Source organism: Fundulus heteroclitus, chromosome 12, assembly GCF_011125445.2.
Source record: "Fundulus heteroclitus isolate FHET01 chromosome 12, MU-UCD_Fhet_4.1, whole genome shotgun sequence".
NCBI classification, from domain to species: domain Eukaryota; kingdom Metazoa; phylum Chordata; class Actinopteri; order Cyprinodontiformes; family Fundulidae; genus Fundulus; species Fundulus heteroclitus.
In genome coordinates, this window is record NC_046372.1 from 23,896,158 (window position 1) to 23,918,114 (window position 21,957).

General features: G+C 38.6%; 1 protein-coding gene and 1 long non-coding RNA gene across 2 annotated transcripts; both read right to left on the reverse strand.

The window, feature by feature from the left end:
- Nucleotides 1-1,488: 1,488 nt before the first annotated feature.
- LOC105917973 (GTPase IMAP family member 8) lies at nucleotides 1,489-21,503 on the reverse strand. Its single transcript, XM_036144315.1, has 5 exons — nucleotides 21,427-21,503; nucleotides 20,657-20,709; nucleotides 20,214-20,264; nucleotides 3,025-3,672; nucleotides 1,489-2,919 (listed from the first exon to the last, which is right to left on the reverse strand). Exons 2-5 carry the CDS (start codon nucleotides 20,667-20,669, stop codon nucleotides 2,291-2,293), a joined length of 1,341 nt encoding a protein of 446 aa, XP_036000208.1. The 5' UTR covers nucleotides 20,670-20,709; nucleotides 21,427-21,503; the 3' UTR covers nucleotides 1,489-2,290.
- Nucleotides 11,592-12,753, reverse strand: LOC118564914. The gene is made up of 2 exons (XR_004932084.1): nucleotides 12,569-12,753; nucleotides 11,592-12,474 (listed from the first exon to the last, which is right to left on the reverse strand). It is a non-coding gene; the product is annotated as an uncharacterized LOC118564914 (long non-coding RNA).
- Nucleotides 21,504-21,957: the final 454 nt, after the last annotated feature.

Below are 21,957 nucleotides of genomic sequence, written 5' to 3' on the forward strand. Positions count from 1 at the left end.
TGACATCATCCAGGAAAGACAGATCACCCGCTATTACCATCTAATGTAGAACAGATTACTGGATCAATGTGTGCTTCTGTGCTTTTTTGTCTCTCTTGTTGTGTCTCTGCTCTGTCTTCTGTAACCCCAGTCGGTCGAGGCAGATGACCGTTCATCCTCCATGCTTGCTCAGTATGAGGGATTGCTGCAAAGCCATGGACAATGCAGACGACTCTCCCTGTAGCTAACACATGGTGACAATAACATCGTCTTCGATCTTGAACAGGCTTAAACTTCTTTTACTTGTATATTAAATACTACTGGAGGACAATTAAAACCAAAAGTTTAAACGTTTTTATTACCAAACGTATCAAATTTAAGCAGAGTATTTTCCTCTGGATTAACATCTGTAGCTCGTTCCCACAAACTGGATTGACTTGTCGACCAATAAAATTTCCACATGGACCAAAAATCTGACCTGGGAGATGATGATTCTTATCTTTATGGCACTTGGAGTTCTTTAGTTTGTTATATTCTACCTCCACATACCCAGTGGGATTAAGATCTTGTTAGTTTCTTGACCAAAAGGGGAATTTAAAATATGTTTAAACCTAGCTGCCATTTATCCCATTGTGGGATGACGCTCCACCATGCTGTAAAAATCACAGATCATCACCAAATAGTTCCAGGATTGTTAGAAAACGGTGTAATTAGATTTTATTCTGAGCTATAAACACAGAAGAAGCCCATGTTGTGCATACTTTACACATTGTAACCCAAACTGGGTAACAGGAACAAACACAAGAAACATATTCATACAGAAATCTGATTGATTAATTGATTGATTGATTGGAAATGTTTATTTGAACATAAGATAATTAAAATACATAAACAAAAATACACAAGTGTAAAACAAGAAAACAAAATATGAAAAGAATATACATAAAAATTTATGTCCGAAGGGAGTGGAAAGAACCTGTTCATAACAGCCTTGCTACTAGCCAAGTTAAACATAACTACAGCTAGTTTAAAGGTGTATTGCCACATTATTTTACATTTTTAAAATGTATACTTCAGTAACTCACTCTTGTTGCATACAAATATACAAATATTACCACGTCCTGCTGCCGTGTTAGTTATTATGTAGCAGATTTACTCTTTGTTTTTGCTTAATTTGTTAGTAAATAAAGCCCTTCATGTATATTAATAATAACAACAGAAGCACGACACTGCGCGTATGTAGCACGGGGTAAACCAGGAAGCGTCCAATGGCTGTTAGGATCTCCTAGCGAGCAAACTGTGGAAACCATGAAGAAAGGGCGAAGATGCAGTAAAAAAGGTTAGGAAAAATAAAACGTAAAAAAGTTAAAATATATGATCCCAAAAGGGAAAAGACTGGAATGTGGCTGGGAATCCAGTCTGAACATTGGAGTTCACTGAAGCGGACTCTAAACCTGCCGAGGCTCAGATGTGACGCAGAGTTGATTGATGTGAGTAAATGTTCCTGTTAATACTGTGATAATAGAAATAGCAATGTGCTTCTTAGCCTCTACAGTCTTAGATACAAACAACATTATAAACAGAGCAACTGTTTGAGTGGTTCTCACCTTGGTTCTGTGTCTCTGTTTCAGTTTATGAATGGAAAATTAATTTATTAGTGATGTTCTAATATTAATCGGCATATGGGTTTAGTATAGTTCTGCGGTACTGCCAATAGATGGCGCTACGTCTGTTTATATCTGCTCATCGCGCCCTGTGCTGGGTTCTATTTAACCTCAAACAGAACTATTAAGGTAAGTTTAATTATATATCAACACACTAGACGGCTGCTTGGTGTAATTAACCTATTTTATCATAATAAACTGGATTTTGGTATTTTCTATAAGCATAGAAAGAACATGGCTGTAAAACTTTAAATATAACGCTTTTTTGTTGTATTATCTCAGTTAAATAGGGCTGATATTCACAGGACTATACCTGACAGACCGAGCTTTATTTGATTAAACATTAAATAACTTTAAAGCATGTATTTGCTGAAAACAACTGAAAAAAAAGAAAAGGAGTGGTTTAGGTATAGAGTTTTGTCCACTAAGTGAAATCACGGATCTGGGTGAGTGCTTGAACATGCAGTGGGCAAAGTACAAAAGAGTAGGTATGTGCAGACCTGCTTGTGTTACAGGTCTGATTCCAGCGTGACTCTCATTGTTATTCTCATTGTTTCTTTTTCTTCTTTGTTTTCTTTCAAGCTCCTCCTTTAGTGTGTTTCACATCTTCTTGCTTTTCCTTCAAGATTCTCTTAATTTTATTTTTGTTATACCTCCTGTAGCTCCCCGTTGGTGTAGAAGCTGCCTTCGTTTTCCTTCACCATGGTGTTGATCTTTCTGATCAGCTCTCTGACTTGTAATTGATTCCATTTAGCCCGATTATTGAACACATGGTATCTCCCTCCACAGTCTCTGATCAGCTGCTTACACGGTTCCTCACAATCCTTTTCAACATACTCTTGGAGGGACTTCTCCTCATACTCCAGATCATCTCCTCTAGTGAAAAGAATGATAGAAAAGTTTTCTGATTTTTTTCCAAAAACTTTCTTGATGTGTTTTAATGTCTCCTTCTCCTCTTCTGTAAATCTGCCAACTGGAATCACCACCAGGAAGACGTGTGGACCTGGCGCCAGAAGACTGATGCATTTCACCAGCTCTTGGTTTACCTCTTTATGGGAAAGACTGTTGCCAAATAAACCAGGAGTGTCGACGACAACAACAGGGCGACCATCGACCATACCCTGTTCTTTTTGACAGCATTTAGTTACGGATTTTTGACTAGATCCAAAAGTGAACGCCTTTCTTCCCAGGATGGTGTTTCCAGATGAACTCTTCCCACTCCCAGTTTTACCGATCAGGACAATCCTGAGACACTCTGGAGTGTTTTTCTCCTCGCCTGCAACATTAAAACATTTGGGTTCACATTAAATATCAATGAAGTCTAAAGATGGAAGCCAAGGACATGAAATCAGATTCTGAGAAATGTTAACCTGATACTTACGAGCAATCTTTTCCTTCTTAAACTCTTCTACCTCTTTCTGGAGTTGAATGACTCTCTCTGTTTGGGTATTTGCAAACATCACTGTTGTATAGCTGTGTTTTATCACTTCCACCCTCTCCAACAGCTCTGGGATCTGCTGTCTGTCCTTGATGTTGAGAACAACATATCTTCCTCCACAGCTCTGACAGAGTTCCTGGATGTCCTTGTTCTTCTCTACAAAGTTACCAAAATCTGGATCTGTAGGTTCTGACTCCACAGTAAACAGAATCATGGTGAAGTCTTTGACCCGAGGGCTGAACGTGTCGTGGATGGTCTGTAACTCTCCCTTGTCTTCATCAGTGAGGGGACCCACAGGTAGGACCAGCATGAAGGCGTGGACCCCCTCAGGATCACAGAGGGAGACGCACCTGAATGATTCCTCCATCACTTCCCGCTCTGATCGTCCGTACAAGGCAGGCAGCTCCACCACAGAAACCCAACGTCCGCTGACCTCTCCCTGGTTTTTAACGCTCTCTGATATCTTGGAGGCTGAATGAAGCTCAGTCTGACCCAAGATGGCCTTGGCTGCTGAGGTCTTCCCTGCTCCACTCCTCCCACACAGAACCAGGTTTAAAAGAGGCAGTACTGTTCCAGATTTGGGACTTTTCACTGTAACGAAACAGACAGATTCTATAATTATCAAATAGAAAAATGTGACTTATCAGTTAAAGAAATAACTGATCGTCTGATTTAACAATACAACCCCAATTCCAATGAAGTTGGGACATTTTGTCAAATGTAAAAACAGAATAGAATGATTTTCAAATCATGTTCTGTCATGTTCAATTCAATTCAATTTTATTTATATAGCGCCAAATCATGAAACATGTCATCTCAAGGCACTTTACAAAATCAAGTTCAATCATATTATACAGATTGGGTCAGATTATACAGATTGGTCAAAAACGTCCTATATAAGGAAACCAGTTGATTGCATCAAAGTCCCGACAAGCAGCATTCACTCCTGGGGAACCGTAGAGCCACAGGGAGAGTCGTCTGCATTGTACATGGCTTTGCTGCAATCCCTCATACTGAGCAAGCATGAAGCGACAGTGGGAAGAAAAACTCCCCATTAACGGGAAGGAAAACCTCCGGCAGAACCGGGCTCAGTATGAACGGTCATCTGCCTCGACCGACTGGGGCCACAGAAGACAGAACAGAGACACAACAAGAGAGACAAACAAGCACAGAAGCACACATTGATCCAGTAATCTGTTCTACATTAGATGGTAGTAGCGGGTGAGCCGTCTTCTCTGGATGATGTCACAGTTAACAGAACGCCAGACCAGGTGTACCTACTATGAAGAAAAAGAGAGAGAGCAAAAAGTTAAAAGCTGAAATGACGACAGTCATTTCAATGTAATACAATGCAAAACTGGGGAACAGTAGACTGAAGAACAGTAGAAATCAGTAGAGTGAGAAAATTAGACCCTGATGTCCTCCAGCAGCCTAGGCCTATCACAGCACAACTATAGAGATAGCTCAGGGTATGAGCCACTCTAACTATAAGCTTTGTCAAAAAGGAAAGTTTTAACATTAGTCTTAAAAATAGATAGGGTGTCTGCCTCACGGACCAAAACTGGGAGTTGGTTCCACAGGAGAGGAGCCTGATAGCTAAAGGATCTGCCTCCCATTCTACTTTTAGAGACTCTAGGAACCACCAGCAGACCTGCAGTCTGAGAGCGAAGTGCTCTGTTAGGAACATACGGGGTAATCAGAGCTCTGATATATGATGGAGCTTGATTATTAAGGGCTTTATACGTTAGAAGGAGAATTTTAAATTTTATTCTTGATTTAACAGGAAGCCAATGAAGGGAAGCTAAAATTGGAGAAATATGATCCCTCTTGTTGATTTTCATCAGAACTCTTGCCGCAGCATTTTGAATCAGCTGAAGACTTCGAACTGCATTTTGTGGACTTCCTGATAGTAAAGAATTACAATAGTCCAGCCTTGAAGTAACAAATGCATGGACCAGTTTTTCAGCATCACTCCTGGACAGAATGTTTCTAATTTTGGCGATATTCCGGAGGTGAAAAAAGGAAACTCTGGAAATCTGTTTAATATGGGACTTAAATGGCATGTCTTGGTCGAAAACAACACCAAGATTTTTAACTTTATTACCAGAGGCCAAGTTAATGCCATCCAGATTAAGTGATTGATTAAGAACTTTATTTTTTGAAGACTCTGGCCCAAAGATTACAACTTCTGTCTTGTCAGAATTTAAATGCAGGAAATTTAAAATCATCCAGCTTTTGATGTCATCAAGACATGACTGCAGTCGAAGTAACTGATTGGATTCATCAGGATTTATGGATAAATATATCTGAGTGTCATCAGCATAACTGTGGAAATTAATCCCATGCTGTCTGATAATTTTGCCAATCGGAAGCATATATATAGTAAATAGAATTGGTCCAAGGACTGAACCCTGTGGTACTCCACAAGTGACCCTAGAGTTTGAGGAAGATTTATTATTAACATGAACAAACTGGAATCTGTCCGACAGATAAGATTTAGCCTAATGCTTTTCCCTTAATCCCTACAGTATGCTCAAGTCTTTGTAGGAGAATATTGTGATCAACTGTATGAAATGCAGCACTGAGATCTAACAGGACAAGTATAGACACAAGTCCATTATCTGAGGCCATGAGAATATCATTGGTGACCTTCACCAGAGCTGTTTCAGTGCTATGATGAGCTCTGAAGCCTGACTGAAACTCCTCAAGTAGGTCATTGCTTTGTAAATGTTCAAATAGTTGATTAGCAACTACTTTCTCAAGAATTTTAGATAAGAAAAGAAGATTAGATATAGGTCTGTAATTTACTAACTCATCTTGATCAAGAGATGGTTTCTTAAGTAAAGGTTTAATAACAGCTACTTTAAAAGCCTGTGGTACATATCCATTTACCAAGGATAGATTAATCATGTCTAAAATAGGACCACTGATCAGAGGGAATACCTCCTTAAACAACTTGGTTGGGATTGGGTCTAACATACAGGTAGAAGTTTTAGATGAAGCTAAAATTTTAGATAGCTCAGAAAGCTCCACTGCTTTTAAACAGTTCAGACACTGCGCAGGTTCTAAGGATTCCTCCAATGCTGCCTTACTTACTGAGGACGAGGTAATCATGTTTGGGAGGATGCCAATTATTTTATTTTTAATGGAATCAATTTTATTTATGAAGAATCCCATAAAATCATTACTGCTAAGAGCTAAGGGAATGGATGGATCAACAGAGCTGTGGCTCTGGGTAAGTTTGGCAACTGTACTGAAGAGAAATCTAGGATTATTCTTATTCTCCTCAATTAATGATGAAAAATATGCTGCTCTAACTCTGCGAAGGGTCTTGTTATACAACAATAGACTGTTCTTCCAGATTAGGTAGGATTCGTCTTGGTGTGTAGAGCGCCATTTTCTCTCCAATTTCCTAACATTGTGCTTCAAGGAACGTAGCTCTGAATTAAACCAAGGAGCCAGCTTCCTGTGAATAATCACCTTCTTTTTCAAGGGAGCTACATTGTCTAATGCAGAACGCAATGACGAAGTCATACCGTTTACAAAGACATCTATTTGTGAATTGGAAGAAACAACATTGCTGCCATCTACAGGGCATTTCTGCAATACGGAGGATATTAAAAAGGGGACAGACTCTTTAAGTTTTGATACAGCATTATCCGATAAAGATCTACTATAATGGAACCCTCTTTTGGGGGTGGAGAACTCAGTTAGATTAAACTCAAATGTTATTAAAAAATGATCAGATAGGACAGGGTTGTAAGGAAATACTGTTAATTCTTCACAATCAATGCCATATGTCAGCACAAGGTCTAAAGTATGGAGCCAAGAGTGCGTCGGTTTATGCACATTTTGAGCAAAACCAATTGAATCTAGGATAGTTTTAAAGGCTACACTAAGGTTATCACATTCTGTGTCAATGTGGATGTTAAAATCACCCACTATAATAGCCTTATCAGTATTTAACACCAAATCAGATAAGAAATCTGACAACTCATCCAAAAACTGAGTGTAAGGGCCTGGTGGACGATACAAAACAACAAACAGAAGAGGTTTTATTGCTTTGCAGTTTGGATGAGGGAAACTGAGGGTTAAATGTTCAAAAGAACTGTAGTTATTAATTGGCCTGGGACTAATTAATAAATCAGACTGAAAGATGGTTGCCACTCCTCCTCCTCTTCCCACAGATCTGGGAATGTGGAAATTTGAATAATTGGGGGGAGTTGACTCATTTATACTAACGTAGTCCTCTTGTAGCCAGGTTTCTGTGAGACAAAACAAATCAATCTGTTTATCAGAAATCAATTCGTTAACTAACAAAGTCTTTGGAAGGAGAGACCTTATATTTAATAGACCACATTTAATTGTTTTATTTTTAGGTTCAAGGTGAAACGTATTGATTTTTATTAGGTTTTTATGATTTGTTCTTTTTAGATAAGTTTTTGATCTGTTAAGTTTTGGCCGTGGGAAAGACACCGTCTCAATAGGATAATGGATGGGTAACAGTACAGAAGTTGCAGAGAGGTGTGTTAAACTATGGCTCTGCTTCCTGGTCTGGACTCTGGGTTGTCAGCATTTAGGAGGACTAATAAATCCGGCCAGATTTCTAGAAAGAAGAGCTGCACCATCCAAAGTAGGATGGATGCCGTCTCTCCGGATCAGACCAGGTTTTCCCCAGAAAGTTCTCCAGTTATCAATGTAGCCCACGTCGTTTTCAGGACACCACCTAGACAACCAGCTGTTGAATGATGACATGCGGCTAAACATGTCATCACTGGTCAAATCAGGCAGGGGACCAGAGAAAATTACGGAGTCCGACATTGCTTTAGCAAACTCACACACCGAAGCAACACCAACTTTAGTGACCTCCGATCGGCATGATCGGGTGTCATTACCGCCAGTGTGAATAACAATTTTACTGTATTTACGCTTATCCTTAGCCAGCAGTTTTAGGTAAGATTCTATGTCGCCCGTTCTGGCCCCTGGCAGGCATTTAACTATGGTCCCTGGTGTCTCTAGTGCCACGTTTCTGACTATTGAGCTCCCAATAATCAGGGTCGGCTTCTCAGCGGGTGTGTCGCTGAGTGGGGAAAATTTGTTTGAAACGCAGACGGGTTGGTGGTGAACTGGGGGCTGAAATCTAGAGCTATGCTTCCTACGAACTGTCACCCAGCCGGCCTGCTTACCCTGCTGCTCGGGTGCTTCTGGAGGACCACTAAGTGAACTAACGCTAGGTCTATGTGGCTCCGCGCTAGCAGAGGGGCGGCTATCAGCTGGTCTTTCCATAGCACGGAGCCGGGACTCTAATTCTGACACCCTCGCCTCCAAAGCTACAAAAACACTACATTTATTACAAGTACCATTATCACTAAAGGAGGCAGAGGAATAGCTAAACATCTGACACAGAGAGCAGGAGATAAGGGGAGACTTCACAGCTGTGATTCTGTTTCTGTTCTTGACTTTACTCTCTGCACTCTGGTTTGTTAAGGCAATTTCTTCTTATATATATATATATATATATATATATATATATATATATATATATATATATATATATATATATATATATATATGACACGCTGGAGGGACTATGTCTCCCGGCTGGCCTGGGAACACCTTGGGATTCCCCCGGAGGAGCTGGCCCAAGTGGCCGGGGAGAGGGACGTCTGGGCCTCCCTAAGCTGCTACCCCCGCGACCCGACCCCGGATAAGCGGAAGAAGATGGATGGATGGATGGATGGATGGATGGATGGATGGATGGATAGATAGATAGCTAAGAAGATTCCTGACTTGTTGTTATGTTCAGTTTTCTATTCAAAGTCTTTGAATTAAATTTTTTTTTGCTTTTCAATATATTAGTTTAATTCTAATGCTTTACGAATTTTACCCAACTTTTACTCTTCTCGGGAGGTTTCTAGTAAGTAAAATTTTTCCTCTAATTCCTTAATCTTTTTGTTGTCTAACTTTTTTTTATGAGATTAGAATGAAATTATTTTACCTCTCATCACTGCTTTCTGCCTCCCAGAGGATAGACGCTGATGTCCCTGGTAGATCATTGTACTCTAAGTATGAAGCCTCCTCCATGGCTCTGGTATGGGGCTAAAATAGTAGCTTTAACATTTGCAAATGTGTGTGGAGAGTTGTGTGTCTGTATCTCGATTTGTGCGTGTGCAGTGGGATTTGTAAATGTGTGAGAAGATTTGAGTGTCTGTACAACAATCTGCAAATGTGTAAAACTACTTGTGTGTAATCCGTTTTGCAAATGTGTAAAAAATCCACAAATCTGTATTCAGATCTGCAAATGTGTACAGAGATTTGCAAATGTGTAAAAAATCCACAAACCTGTATTCAGATCTGCAAATGTGTACAGAGATTTGCAAATGAGTAAAAAATCCACAAATCTGTATTCAGATCTGCAAATGTGTACAGAGATTCGCAAATGTGTAAAAAATCCACAAATCTGTATTCAGATCTGCAAATGTGTACTGAGATTCGCAAATGTGTAGATCAATCTGTAAGCACACACAGAGACACTTGTGTCTGAAGTGTTTTTGCTTCAAGACCCAGAAATACAGACAAATCATTGGTTACAAGTCAAGCGGTTTTTCGGTTGGCTCTCTTTACACACGTGATTTTTGCTACTGTTCTGCCGCGTGAGATGCACAAATGCGTGGAAGGATTTGTATGCGTATCTTTTCGATTTGTGTCCCCTTGCGCAGACTCACAGGCTCAAAGGCTCACATACTGCCCTGAGCGCAGGCTCACAGGCACACAGGCTGCCTCTTCCGGCTGTGGGAGGTCACGTGACTTTCAAGGATTTTACCAAAGCGTTTTGATTCCAGACGGCTGATAAGGCAACTTGTTATAACTATATAACTTTCTCCCTTTAACGGCAAAGGTTTCTTGTTTTAATGAGAGACTTATCTTGCTAAAACCAGATAATTGTCTCATCATAACAACGCAACATACCCCGGCATCAGCTCGCGGGATATTTGAGTGTCATGGAGAAGAGGAGAGACGGAGGGGCGCCTTTTATTTCTTTTTAAAAAGTCGTCATTTGTCGGAGGAATGTATTTCTGCACTGAGGAGTGACAAGGTAAGTCGTGCATATACAGCAAGTCCTCTACTTGAAATTTTATCAATTCGGCAGTTATTTATATTTAACAACTATGCTATGGAAACACAAGTTGCAGCCCTGTAGTACAGTCTCTGGCTCCGTTTACACGGTGAAAACAGGTTTGCGTTGCCTTTGTACTCTCCATTTACACACTACAAGGTTTAACTGTTGCTTAGGGGGGGCTTTCAGCTATAGCTGTGGGTTTATTTACAACAGTTTGCAGCCGAAACAGTCCTCCGCGGTGCCAGCCGCTGTTTTCTTCTTCTGGGAAATTTGACCCGGAGCTTCAAAAATCACAGCGCTACTAGTGGTGCGTCATGGGAATTACACCGTTTAAGTACTCTGTAAACAGGGCCTGTGACTGCAAAAGTTCTTCATGGATGTTAATGAGATAGGCTGACAAAAAGATATAGAGATACGGATAAGCAGCTTAATTTTTTTTAAAACATGTCATGCATACAATCATAAATTCTGCTGTAAAGATTAATAATCGTGTGCTTAAAAGAGTCTTTTTAGTTTATTTCTTTTTTATATTAACCATAATTTCATTGTGCTTGTAGACATATCAGCTATAGCAAGCATGGATGATGAGAGCTTGGCCATCTATATTCCCACCTATGCTGACAGAATTGCCACCTGGAGATTTTGCTTCGAGTTCCAAGGGAAAGGTGAAAGAGGTGTCCTTCGACAGACATTGCTTGAAAAACTCTTTTCATGCAAATCTTCATGGAAAAAGTCCAATTTGATCTAAAATGTTTTTGGTTACAGGTAATACCACTATGTAATATATTTCAAAAGAAAGTTTACCATTTGACTCAAAATGGTCATGTTTTCAGGAACATATGGAAGTGAGCCACAATAGAGTCAGTTAGCTTTTGTTTTTGCTGACAAAGATATAGAGCAAAAATACTGATTAAAAAGATTACTCCAACAACATTGTTGTTGGAGTAAGTTTTGAAGTCAAATTATTGCTGTTGCTATAAAGCTTCTTTAAGGTAAAAATTCTGAAGCATGTGTTTAAACTGTACTGATTTTCCTTTTCTTTCCATAGAGCATTATTTTTCTTTTATATTCTTCAAAGTTGATTGTAAAATTGATAAATGCTTTGAGTGCAATAGTGCCCAGATTTCTAACAAAGACTTTTGTCTGTTGTATGTAAAATGATTTTCTCATGCTCATTTTTGAGATCCATGTATTGATCTTTTTAATACTCATAGATCATGTTCTAGTTTGGTCATCTTCTGGAGGTAGAAAACTTCCTTTCAAAAGGATCTTTCAGAGCACTTGGTAAAGGTACTTTTAATGTATGTTCTTCTGTGAGTTGATGTAACATTGCAGTATAATGTTATGTTTCTAAGGAAAGAATGAGTTGGTTTGATCACAAACATAACACTTCATTTTGTAATGGGTTTTTACCAAAGATTCATTAAAGGTTTTCATATATCATTCGACCATATCGTCATTGTGAAACAGTACATAACTTGGGTCTCAGTGTTCAGTAACAGAGAACTATAAGTCTTGCTGTTATAAATATAAAAAGTATGTCTTGAATATGAGGAGCAGTGGAGGGGTTTACAGAACATATCATTTAAACATTTTGTCCTACATGACAGATTACAAGGCAAATGTGAAGTTAGATTTCTTGTTATTGTCCTAATATATGTAGCAGCATATATTTGCTGTCAAACACAACAAGAATCACAGAAAATATAAAACCTAGCAGCAAAATTCAAAAAGTTATGTACATCATGATGAAACCTTTAAGTACATGGGAATCGAAGAAAACAGAGGTCTGTTTTTTCCCCCTCCATCTGTATTTCTTTGACTGCCTGTCCTTTATGGGTTGTGGGGTCTGCAGCTGCCTAATTCTGACTGTCGGAAAGTGACAGGTTCATTCTGGACAGGCTCACAAGGTCATTTGCTCCACAAACTCTTTTTTTACAAGAAAATATCACACGTGTCACAGGTTTGTGCGTATATAAGCTCTTAAAAATAAGCATAACTCAATTGTTTCATCATGTGTGGACGGTGCATGAAGAAAGTTCTCTGTCATCAGAAGGTATGATACTTCGAACTGTCTCATCACGTGTGAACGGTCCTCTGAAGACGTTGGACTGTGCAAGTTTCCGCCGCTTGCTCAGAAACCTGTTTGAGATTGTCTTGTTCACCAAAAAGCCGTGGAAGGGTATACATCATGTAGGACCGGCAACTTGGAGCAATAGTATCTCTAATCTTACGAATTATGTTCCATAAGTGAACCACTTTAAGAGTTCTTCCTGAAAGACAAGAAAATAAACAAGTTCTTAAAGTACATACTCCATATTTAAAAGCATATATCATAAAGTATTTATCTTTTACATTCAAACATACCTCAGTGATATTTAAACAGGTGAGCAGAATTGGCTGCTTATCCAAGAAGTCACCAGTAAAGTAATCTGTATTTTTCAGTTTTTGAAAAAGGTTCATCCAGTACTGTGCACAACGTTTCCTTAAGAAATCCCACCAGCTGTTGATGTGCTGGCTGTGGGTGCTGGATCCCACAATGAAGTAGTTTTCAGGATGGCTGTCATCAAGATGCAAAAATCTTTGAATGTCTTTCATTGTACCATTCTATGTCTCCATGTCGATATGAATTCTGGCTGTGGTACCCCCTCTGTTACTGCTGGAAGAAAATATCCAGCAGTAACTTTTGGACAGCACCATCCATGTATTCAGCTTTAGAGATGCCAACCTGTAAACACAGCAGAGATTTTGTTATCGTTCTTTCAAGTTTTTTATTTTAAACAAAAGGTAAAAATAACAATGTATTATTTCTAAAAATTGAGCACGTTAGTTCTGCTAAATGTGAGAATCTAAATATTCCAAATTCAAAGTTTTCAAGTATTTAAATTTTGTGTCAGATCAAATGGACAGGCATTCTAAGATGCAAAAGAGAACATTCATGATTTTCTGGCTGTATTTTTAATGTAGCTATCTTAATCCTGGTCCTCCTACCTAAATGTTTTTGTTTATGGGAATTTTAAAAAGTACTTTTACAGAATTCCCATCAGAAGAAGAATAGCTACTGTTTAAAATTGTGATTAAAGGTTAGACTGGATCAATGTTTAATTGCTCAAACCTGCAGTCACAGGCCCTGTTTAGAGTACTTAAACGGTGTAATTCCCATGACGCACCACTAGTAGTGCTGTGATTTTTGAAGCTCCGGGTCAAATTTCCCAGAAGAAGAAAACAGCGGCTGGCGGAGGACTGTTTCGGCTGCAAACTGTTGTAAATAAACCCACAGCTATAGCTGAAAGTCCCCCTTAAGCAACAGTTAAACCTTGTAGTGTGTAAATGGAGAGTACAAAGGCAACGCAAACCTGTTTTCACCGTGTAAACGGAGCCAGAGACTGTACTACAGGGCTGCAACTTGTGTTTCCATAGCATAGTTGTTGTTAACTATAAATAATAACTGCAAAAAATAGATCAAATTCCCATCAGAAGGAGAATAGCTACTGTTTAAAATTGTGATTAAAGGTTAGACTGGATCAATGTTTAATTGCTCAAACCTAGACTACAATGCAACAATGTTGTTGATTAAGATTTGTTTTCTTTTCTGGGTAAGTTTAAAAAGACATCATAAAAAACAAATGCAACAACTAATAAACTGAGAACAGTTGGGCCTTGCTGCCAGGTGCTTTTATTGATAAATTCTGATATTAACTTTTGAATTTGCAGCAATAATAATCGATTATCAGTTTTTGCTTTTCTCCTTATTAAAGCATAAAGCAGTAGTTGACTGGGTTTATTAATGGATCTGATATAAATAGCTGTCCTTTACTGGCTTGTGAATAGTCACATTAGAAAGCTCTGTATTCATCACTTTGTTTTGACACAATAAAATATGGATAAATGTAGCTTTATCTAGCCTCACTTTTATTGTGTAGAATACACATACTTTTAATTAGCCTTACGAGTGTCGAATTAAAATTTATTTTAATTACATTTAATTCAAATACATAAAGGCATAGATACATTAGCAGTCACAGGTCCTGTTTACAGAGTACTTAAACGGTGTAATTCCCATGACGCACCACTAGTAGTGCTGTGATTTTTGAAGCTCCGGGTCAAATTTCCCAGAAGAAGAAAACAGCGGCTGGCACCGCGGAGGACTGTTTCGGCTGCAAACTGTTGTAAATAAACCCACAGCTATAGCTGAAAGCCCCCCCTAAGCAACAGTTAAACCTTGTAGTGTGTAAATGGAGAGTACAAAGGCAACGCAAACCTGTTTTCACCGTGTAAACGGAGCCAGAGACTGTACTACAGGGCTGCAACTTGTGTTTCCATAGCATAGTTGTTAAATATAAATAACTGCCGAATTGATAAAATTTCAAGTAGAGGACTTGCTGTATATGCACGACTTACCTTGTCACTCCTCAGTGCAGAAATACATTCCTCCGACAAATGACGACTTTTTAAAAAGAAATAAAAGGCGCCCCTCCGTCTCTCCTCTTCTCCATGACACTCAAATATCCCGCGAGCTGATGCCGGGGTATGTTGCGTTGTTATGATGAGACAATTATCTGGTTTTAGCAAGATAAGTCTCTCATTAAAACAAGAAACCTTTGCCGTTAAAGGGAGAAAGTTATATAGTTATAACAAGTTGCCTTATCAGCCGTCTGGAATCAAAACGCTTTGGTAAAATCCTTGAAAGTCACGTGACCTCCCACAGCCGGAAGAGGCAGCCTGTGTGCCTGTGAGCCTGCGCTCAGGGCAGTATGTGAGCCTTTGAGCCTGTGAGTCTGCGCAAGGGGACACAAATCGAAAAGATACGCATACAAATCCTTCCACGCATTTGTGCATCTCACGCGGCAGAACAGTAGCAAAAATCACGTGTGTAAAGAGAGCCAACCGAAAAACCGCTTGACTTGTAACCAATGATTTGTCTGTATTTCTGGGTCTTGAAGCAAAAACACTTCAGACACAAGTGTCTCTGTGTGTGCTTACAGATTGATCTACACATTTGCGAATCTCAGTACACATTTGCAGATCTGAATACAGATTTGTGGATTTTTTACACATTTGCAAATCTCTGTACACATTTGCAGATCTGAATACAGATTTGTGGATTTTTTACACATTTGCAAATCTCTGTACACATTTGCAGATCTGAATACAGGTTTGTGGATTTTTTACACATTTGCAAATCTCTGTACACATTTGCAGATCTGAATACAGATTTGTGGATTTTTTACACATTTGCAAAATGGATTACACACAAGTAGTTTTACACATTTGCAGATTGTTGTACAGACACTCAAATCTTCTCACACATTTACAAATCCCACTGCACACGCACAAATCGAGATACAGACACACAACTCTCCACACACATTTGCAAATGTTAAAGCTACTATTTTAGCCCCATACTCTGGTGCCAGATTCTCGATAACCTTTGTGCGAGTAGACCACCCTGCATTCCTAGCCTGCCTCTGTCTCAGTGACCTTGTTGGTTTTTTGCGTTCCTGCCTGTTTGCCTCGCCCCTGTCAGACACTCCAGTGGTTCTCGTTATATTGAAAAAGACCTGTGGTTGTTGCCTGTCTCTGCCTCTCTGCCAAGCCCGTCTCCACTTTTGCCTTCTGGATATTGGACTTTGGACTGGAAGCTGGAAGCTCTGCCTGTTTGTGTATGTCCCTGGTCTGTATTCATCAAATCCTCCACTGAAGCTCTCGTGGATACTGTGTTCTACACCTCAGATCCAAGACAAGAGCTTTCATACTAGTTCCTGAGGGTTCCTGGCTACACAATTCTTTGATTGTTTCCCGCTTTTGCTCCCCGTGCTTTTCTCCTCTGCTTGCTTGCTTGGATTTTTCATAACCTTTAACTTTTATCTCCTAGCTAAAACTACAGAAAAGGACAAAGCTATTTTAGATCAGGATTTCAATATTTTATTAATTTGTTTCCTGTTTGGACTCTGAGAAAGACCAGGCGATGCCAGCTAATCAACACAAGATGCCTCCCTTCACCCGAAATGGAAACAAAAATTAATTAACTTGAAGTAAATTTGGAAGTAAACAGATTAAGGAATGACATAACTCTCCCCATGATTCCAAACATTACAACCAGCCCAGCAGCTCCAACTAACAGATCACCAATGGAAATGGGATTAAACCCACCCAATGCCCACCTTGGAACACCCTGGCCTTAAGTCCAAACAATCAAGAAAGAACCCCATAACTAGACAAAGAGAATGGCCGATTTCACAGACAAATGCTCCAGTTGTCCCAGGGAAAAGAAAACAACGTGCCATTATCAGAAGTGAACCAGCTAGAAATGTGGGAATTCCACTCCATAACAGATTTGCGGCGCTTCAACCTAGCATTCAGGAAAATCATCCTTCTCCTGACAACAATCAAAGGTATGACAACAATATTTGTGCTAAATGGTCTTCTTCTAAGCCTCCACAGAAAAAGCGAACTGCAAACGTTAATATTATGCAACACACCTGTAAAGGGGATTGAACACTTCTGTAACGAGAACAAGACAGTTGTGATGATGTATGACTGTAACCCATCCATCCATTTTCCCTCGCAATTCCTGTTGCAATGGGTGCTGGTGCCAATCTCCAGCATTCAATGGGCAAGAGGCGGAGTACACCCTGGACAGGTTACCAGTCTATTGCAGCACAGAGACAGACACGACAAACAACCATTCATGCACACCTAAGGAGAATTTAGAGAGACCAATTAACCTAACAGTCATGTTTTTGGACTGTGGGAGGAAGCCGGAGTACCCAGAGAGAACCCACGCATGCACAGGGAGAACATGCAGACTCCATGCAGAAAGACCCAAGGTCGGACTCGAACCCAGGCTGTTGCAAGGCAGCAGAACTACCCAAAGATTGGGTTTCTCTAAACAGACCAGGTGCAAAACGGCTCATTTCCAACATGTTTTTCTCTGTGAACCATACACCATCAGCTCTGTCCTTGAATAAGGGACAACAAGTGCATAAACAGACGATAAGCCCTGTGCAGCCTGCAACAGCCAAGATAAGGATTGCCAAGAAGATGATGTAGGACGTGACTTCACCACCCCAGCAGAACTCACCCTAGACCTTAACAGGCTAAAAAGTCCATGAACTAACCCCAGCAACAAATTCAAAACATAAGACCCCCCCCCCCCCCCCCCCCCAGACTGCACCCACTAAACCCAGAAGTTTTTAAGATTGGTTTACAAGTAATATCTTGTCCGTTCAGACACCCTGATAAGCGACCTCCTAGCCTATCTTCTATACCACAGACATATATACACAGACGCCTCATTGGGCGCAGGTTTGCACGTCAACGTCACCCGCCATATTGTATGTGGCTGAAAGTAGTGAACGTCAATCAGAGAAGATGCTTCATCCCTAAATATATTTTAAGTATTTAGATAGAAAGATATAGATGGAGCTTATATTTACTTGCAAAGAAATATATGTATATTAATTGACAGAGATTGGCAGAACAGAGAGCTATTAATTGAGGTTTTTAGATATAGATGTGCATATATAGATTCTGAAGTATTAGAAATGAATAGGTCTGTGTTTATATACAACTATATGTCCAGATTATATTTATATATCTATATATCTATATATATCTATATATATCTATATATATCTATATATATATATATATATATATCTATATATATATATATATATATATATATATATATATATATATATATATAGAAATATATATATATATATATAGAAATAAAAGATATATAGAAATATATGTATAGAAATATATGTGCATGTGCTATGAATATAAAATCAATTGGTTGAATATAAACATTGTGGTCTTCATTATTTCATAAATCCGTGTCACATGTGAACCTTTTAAGATCTGGTATAGTCACAGATTAGGAACAGACTTTTTAGAGTATTACAGAGATAAAATTACTAATATGAGAAAAAATGTCATAGGAAAATAAAGTAAAAAAAAGCGGTAATATTATGATAAAAATGCCATATTATGAGAATGAAGGGGGAACATTTCTAGAATAGTCACAGTTTGCAGAACTATCTTAGTCCTGGAGTAATAGGGCCAGGTTAGATTATTTTAATTATTTTTTATTATTTACGAGTATAAAGTCAGGAGAATGAGGCCAAAGGGATATGAAAATAAACTAGTAATATTAAAAAAATAAAAATATTACGAATATAAAGTATATTCTGAGATTAAAGTCCCTCTGATACTGTTTAAGTGTTTGAGTCTAACAGCAGATTTGCCACATTCAACATGGCGGACGCTCTGACGCATTCGCAGCATAGGCAGAACCCGCCCAACGAGGTGTCTACGTATATAATGTCTACGTTCTACACATATGGATGATGAACATGCCTGTTCTCAGATCACTTTGCTGTGATGTACAGTGGGCCCTAGTGGTAAATATATCAGACGCATTGACCTCCAACACACACTAAGGCCCCTGATGGGAAATAACTGCAATATATCTGTGATGATACGTGGCAGAAAGAACAAAGTCGGTCAGAAAGACATTATTAACCACTAAGTCATACAAACTGGCTTCATTAAACATTAGATCTTTGTCAGGAAAATTTTTAATCAATAACTTTATTACTGACAATAATCTTGATGTTATATTTTTAAAAGAAATATTGTTATATGAATTTAATGAAGCAGCTATTCTGATAGAGTCGACTCCTCCAAACTACAATTATCTTTGTGAGAGCAGACAGCAAAGGAACGGTGGAGGAGTGGATCGATTTTTAATGATTCACTAAAATATAAAAAAGTGTTGCTGGGACAATTTGACTCTTTTGAACATTTGGCTCTCCAGGTAAAGGGCCCGGTACGAACTATGTTTCTGAATGTCTACAGGCCTCTTAAGTCCACATCAAACTTTTTTAATGGTCTTAATGACCTCCTGTCTGTCATATTTGTCAATTATGATTGTTGAATTATTGTGGGAGACTTCAACTTTCACGTTGACAACCCTGAAGACAGAAGTGCAAAAGAACTGTGTGACACACTTAGAAACTTTGGTTTAACTCAACATGTTAAACAGCCAACACACAAACAGGGACATATTTTAGACTTGATCATCACTAAAGGTCTAAACATTTCACAGGTCAATGTAAATGATGTTGCTTTATCTGATAATTTTTCTGTTACCTTTGAATGCATAATTCCCAGTGACTCATTTAGCCAAAGGGACACCGTAAGAAAACGCACCTTTAATGCCACGGAAACTTTTATTCAAGCTTACTTTGCTACTTCAACCTTGGGCTGCAACTCAGTAGATGAACTAGTAGATAACTTTCATTCTAAAGCCTCGGACATCATTGCTCCAGTTAAAGTGAAAGTTGTTTCTGTGACAAAGGAATCTCCATGGAAAATTGCTCTAGCAGTTAGAAGTGAAAAAAGGGAGTGTCAAAAAGCTGAACGCAGGTGGAGAAAGACTAGAATCCAGGTTCACTATGACATCTATAGAGACTTTACAGACTGTGTGTAGTTTCTGTTTTAACTTACCTGTACTTCAGCTGTGCAGCTTGTTTTTAAGGGATTATATAATAACTAAATTCCTACAAATAAATAATTTATTGGGTTTTTTCTACATAGTGGGAGCTGGGGAAAAATTACATGTATTTACTCATTTACTCGTTCATCATAAATCGTGGAAATTCAAATACGATACAGAACAGGGTTGCACTAACCACTAATTCTACTGCCTCAGTTGGACATTTATATTTTTTTTATCTTTCTTTAGCAACATTTTCATGGTAAGATGAACTGCACAGAGAATCTGGTGATCAATAGGATAGAAGTGAAGTCGTTTGGCTGAGTCCATTTCTTGAGAGCAATGAATCAACATCAGATCTTTACAGGTGGTAACAAAAGACATTTTTATAATTTACCAACAAAGTAATACTGATAAAAATGTTGATTGTGATCCCCAGAAAGTGATTTGGAAAAGGTAATAGCTGCTTTCAAACCAGATCAGATTCAGTATAAGTAAACTTACAATCAGGTGGCAGGAATTCAAAACTTCTGGTTCTTCTGACAGGTAGGAAACCTATAAGGGAAAATGAAACAAAATTCTAAAATGTCATTACAGACATGAAAAATTAACAGTTATGGAAAAAATTATCTCCTTTCTTGTATTGTTGTCACCAAAAGGTGTTTCTAGCTCCCTATTCTTTTTAAAAGCAAAAGTTAATTTCAGACATTACTACTACTACTACTACTACTACTACATCAATACATACAGTAAAAACAAATACTACTCTAATGAAAATTCACCTATTTTCAAATGGGCAACTTTTTTCACCATTTCTGGTGTTTTTTTAAACGTGATCCTAATAATCATTACAATAACAACCCTTCCCTAGTGGATCCTTAGTTAACCGATAGTTTATTATTATTTGCAGCCCTTACTGGTATACCCTTACATAAAACTGAACTCACCTCTATTAGGCATGATGCCACCGGATTATGTCACAGAAGCAGACCGTTTTTAACTGCACAGAAAGGAAAGAGGTTAGTCTTTGTTATTGAATTCTAAAATTGCACTGCTCTATTGAGCTGCATTGGTTCGAATTTTTATTCTGCAATAGACTGGGAAAACATTTATCCAAAATTTGAAAAAAACAAAACAAACAAAAAAAACAGCATCTCCAGTGTGTATAATTTAATGTGATATGCAAAAGCTTAGGCTGGGATACGTTTTTTCTGATATTCTTGTTTGTGAAATATTTATCTGTAATTGCAAAGGAATCTGATCACAGATCTGACCACCTGCCACAGCGCTTGCCAAACATTTCAATTCAATTAATTTTTATTTATATAGCGCCAATTCATGAAACATGTCATCTCAAGGCTCTTTACAAAGTCAGATTCCATCATATTATACAGATTGGTCAAAACAGCAGAGGCCACACCGTAAATAAATAAGAAAGGGTACAAGTTTAGCTTTAGAAACTAAACTTAAAAAATCAGGGATTTAGCAGCTTTAAATTACTACATGACGCTTACATTTAGCCAAATTAGAGCAATCGGAAGGTTTCTATAAACAGGGAAATAGGAAATGACAATTGGCTAAACTGCCCGATGTAGATCCACAGAAGGCAACAACAAAAAAACTAAATAAGTTCCAACGTGTGAAGTCTCCAACATTTGTTAGCCGGTCAAATATTTATTCAGTAGTTAATAAAATACTTTATAAATTAGCTACTTACTGTATTTGACTGCCTGTGATAGACTGATAACCTGTCCAGAGTGGACCCCGCCTCTCACCCATTAACCACTGAAGATACCAGAACTCCTCAGGACCCCACAAGAGATAAGCGGGACACCGCGTGATCACTGGGTAATGAAAGTGAAAGTTACACGCAGTCAGAATCCAGTCTGTACAGAATTTCTAATAATTTGTTGTGTCAATGCTGCTTTTTTATAGTTGATTCTGTGGTTCCCATTTATTTATTTATTTTAGCATATTTGAGTTTTTTAAAATTAGATTCCAAAGATAAAGCTAGGCTAATTTAATTATGGTTTTATTAACCTCCATGTAAAGATAATATCAAACAGCAGTGGCGTAGGAATGGGGGAGGGGGGGGGGGGCAAGGGGGGCAAGTGCCCCCTCAGTTTTTGGACAGGGGGGGGGGCAAAAGGTATGTTTTGCACCCCCCACTTTTGAGATAAAATTTCATTTGAACTTTTTCCATTATTTTGATAAATACAACCATAAGAAAGCTATCAATATCAACAAG

Excerpts from the sequence above, each read along its gene's own strand:
- LOC105917973 (XM_036144315.1), bottom strand. Across the intron at positions 3,673-20,213 it reads TGAATTCCTGCCACCTGATT|TGAAAAGTCCCAAATCTGGA; the intron begins GTAAGTTTACTT and ends GTTTCGTTACAG. Across the intron at positions 2,920-3,024 it reads TAAGAAGGAAAAGATTGCTC|GCGAGGAGAAAAACACTCCA; the intron begins GTAAGTATCAGG and ends TTAATGTTGCAG.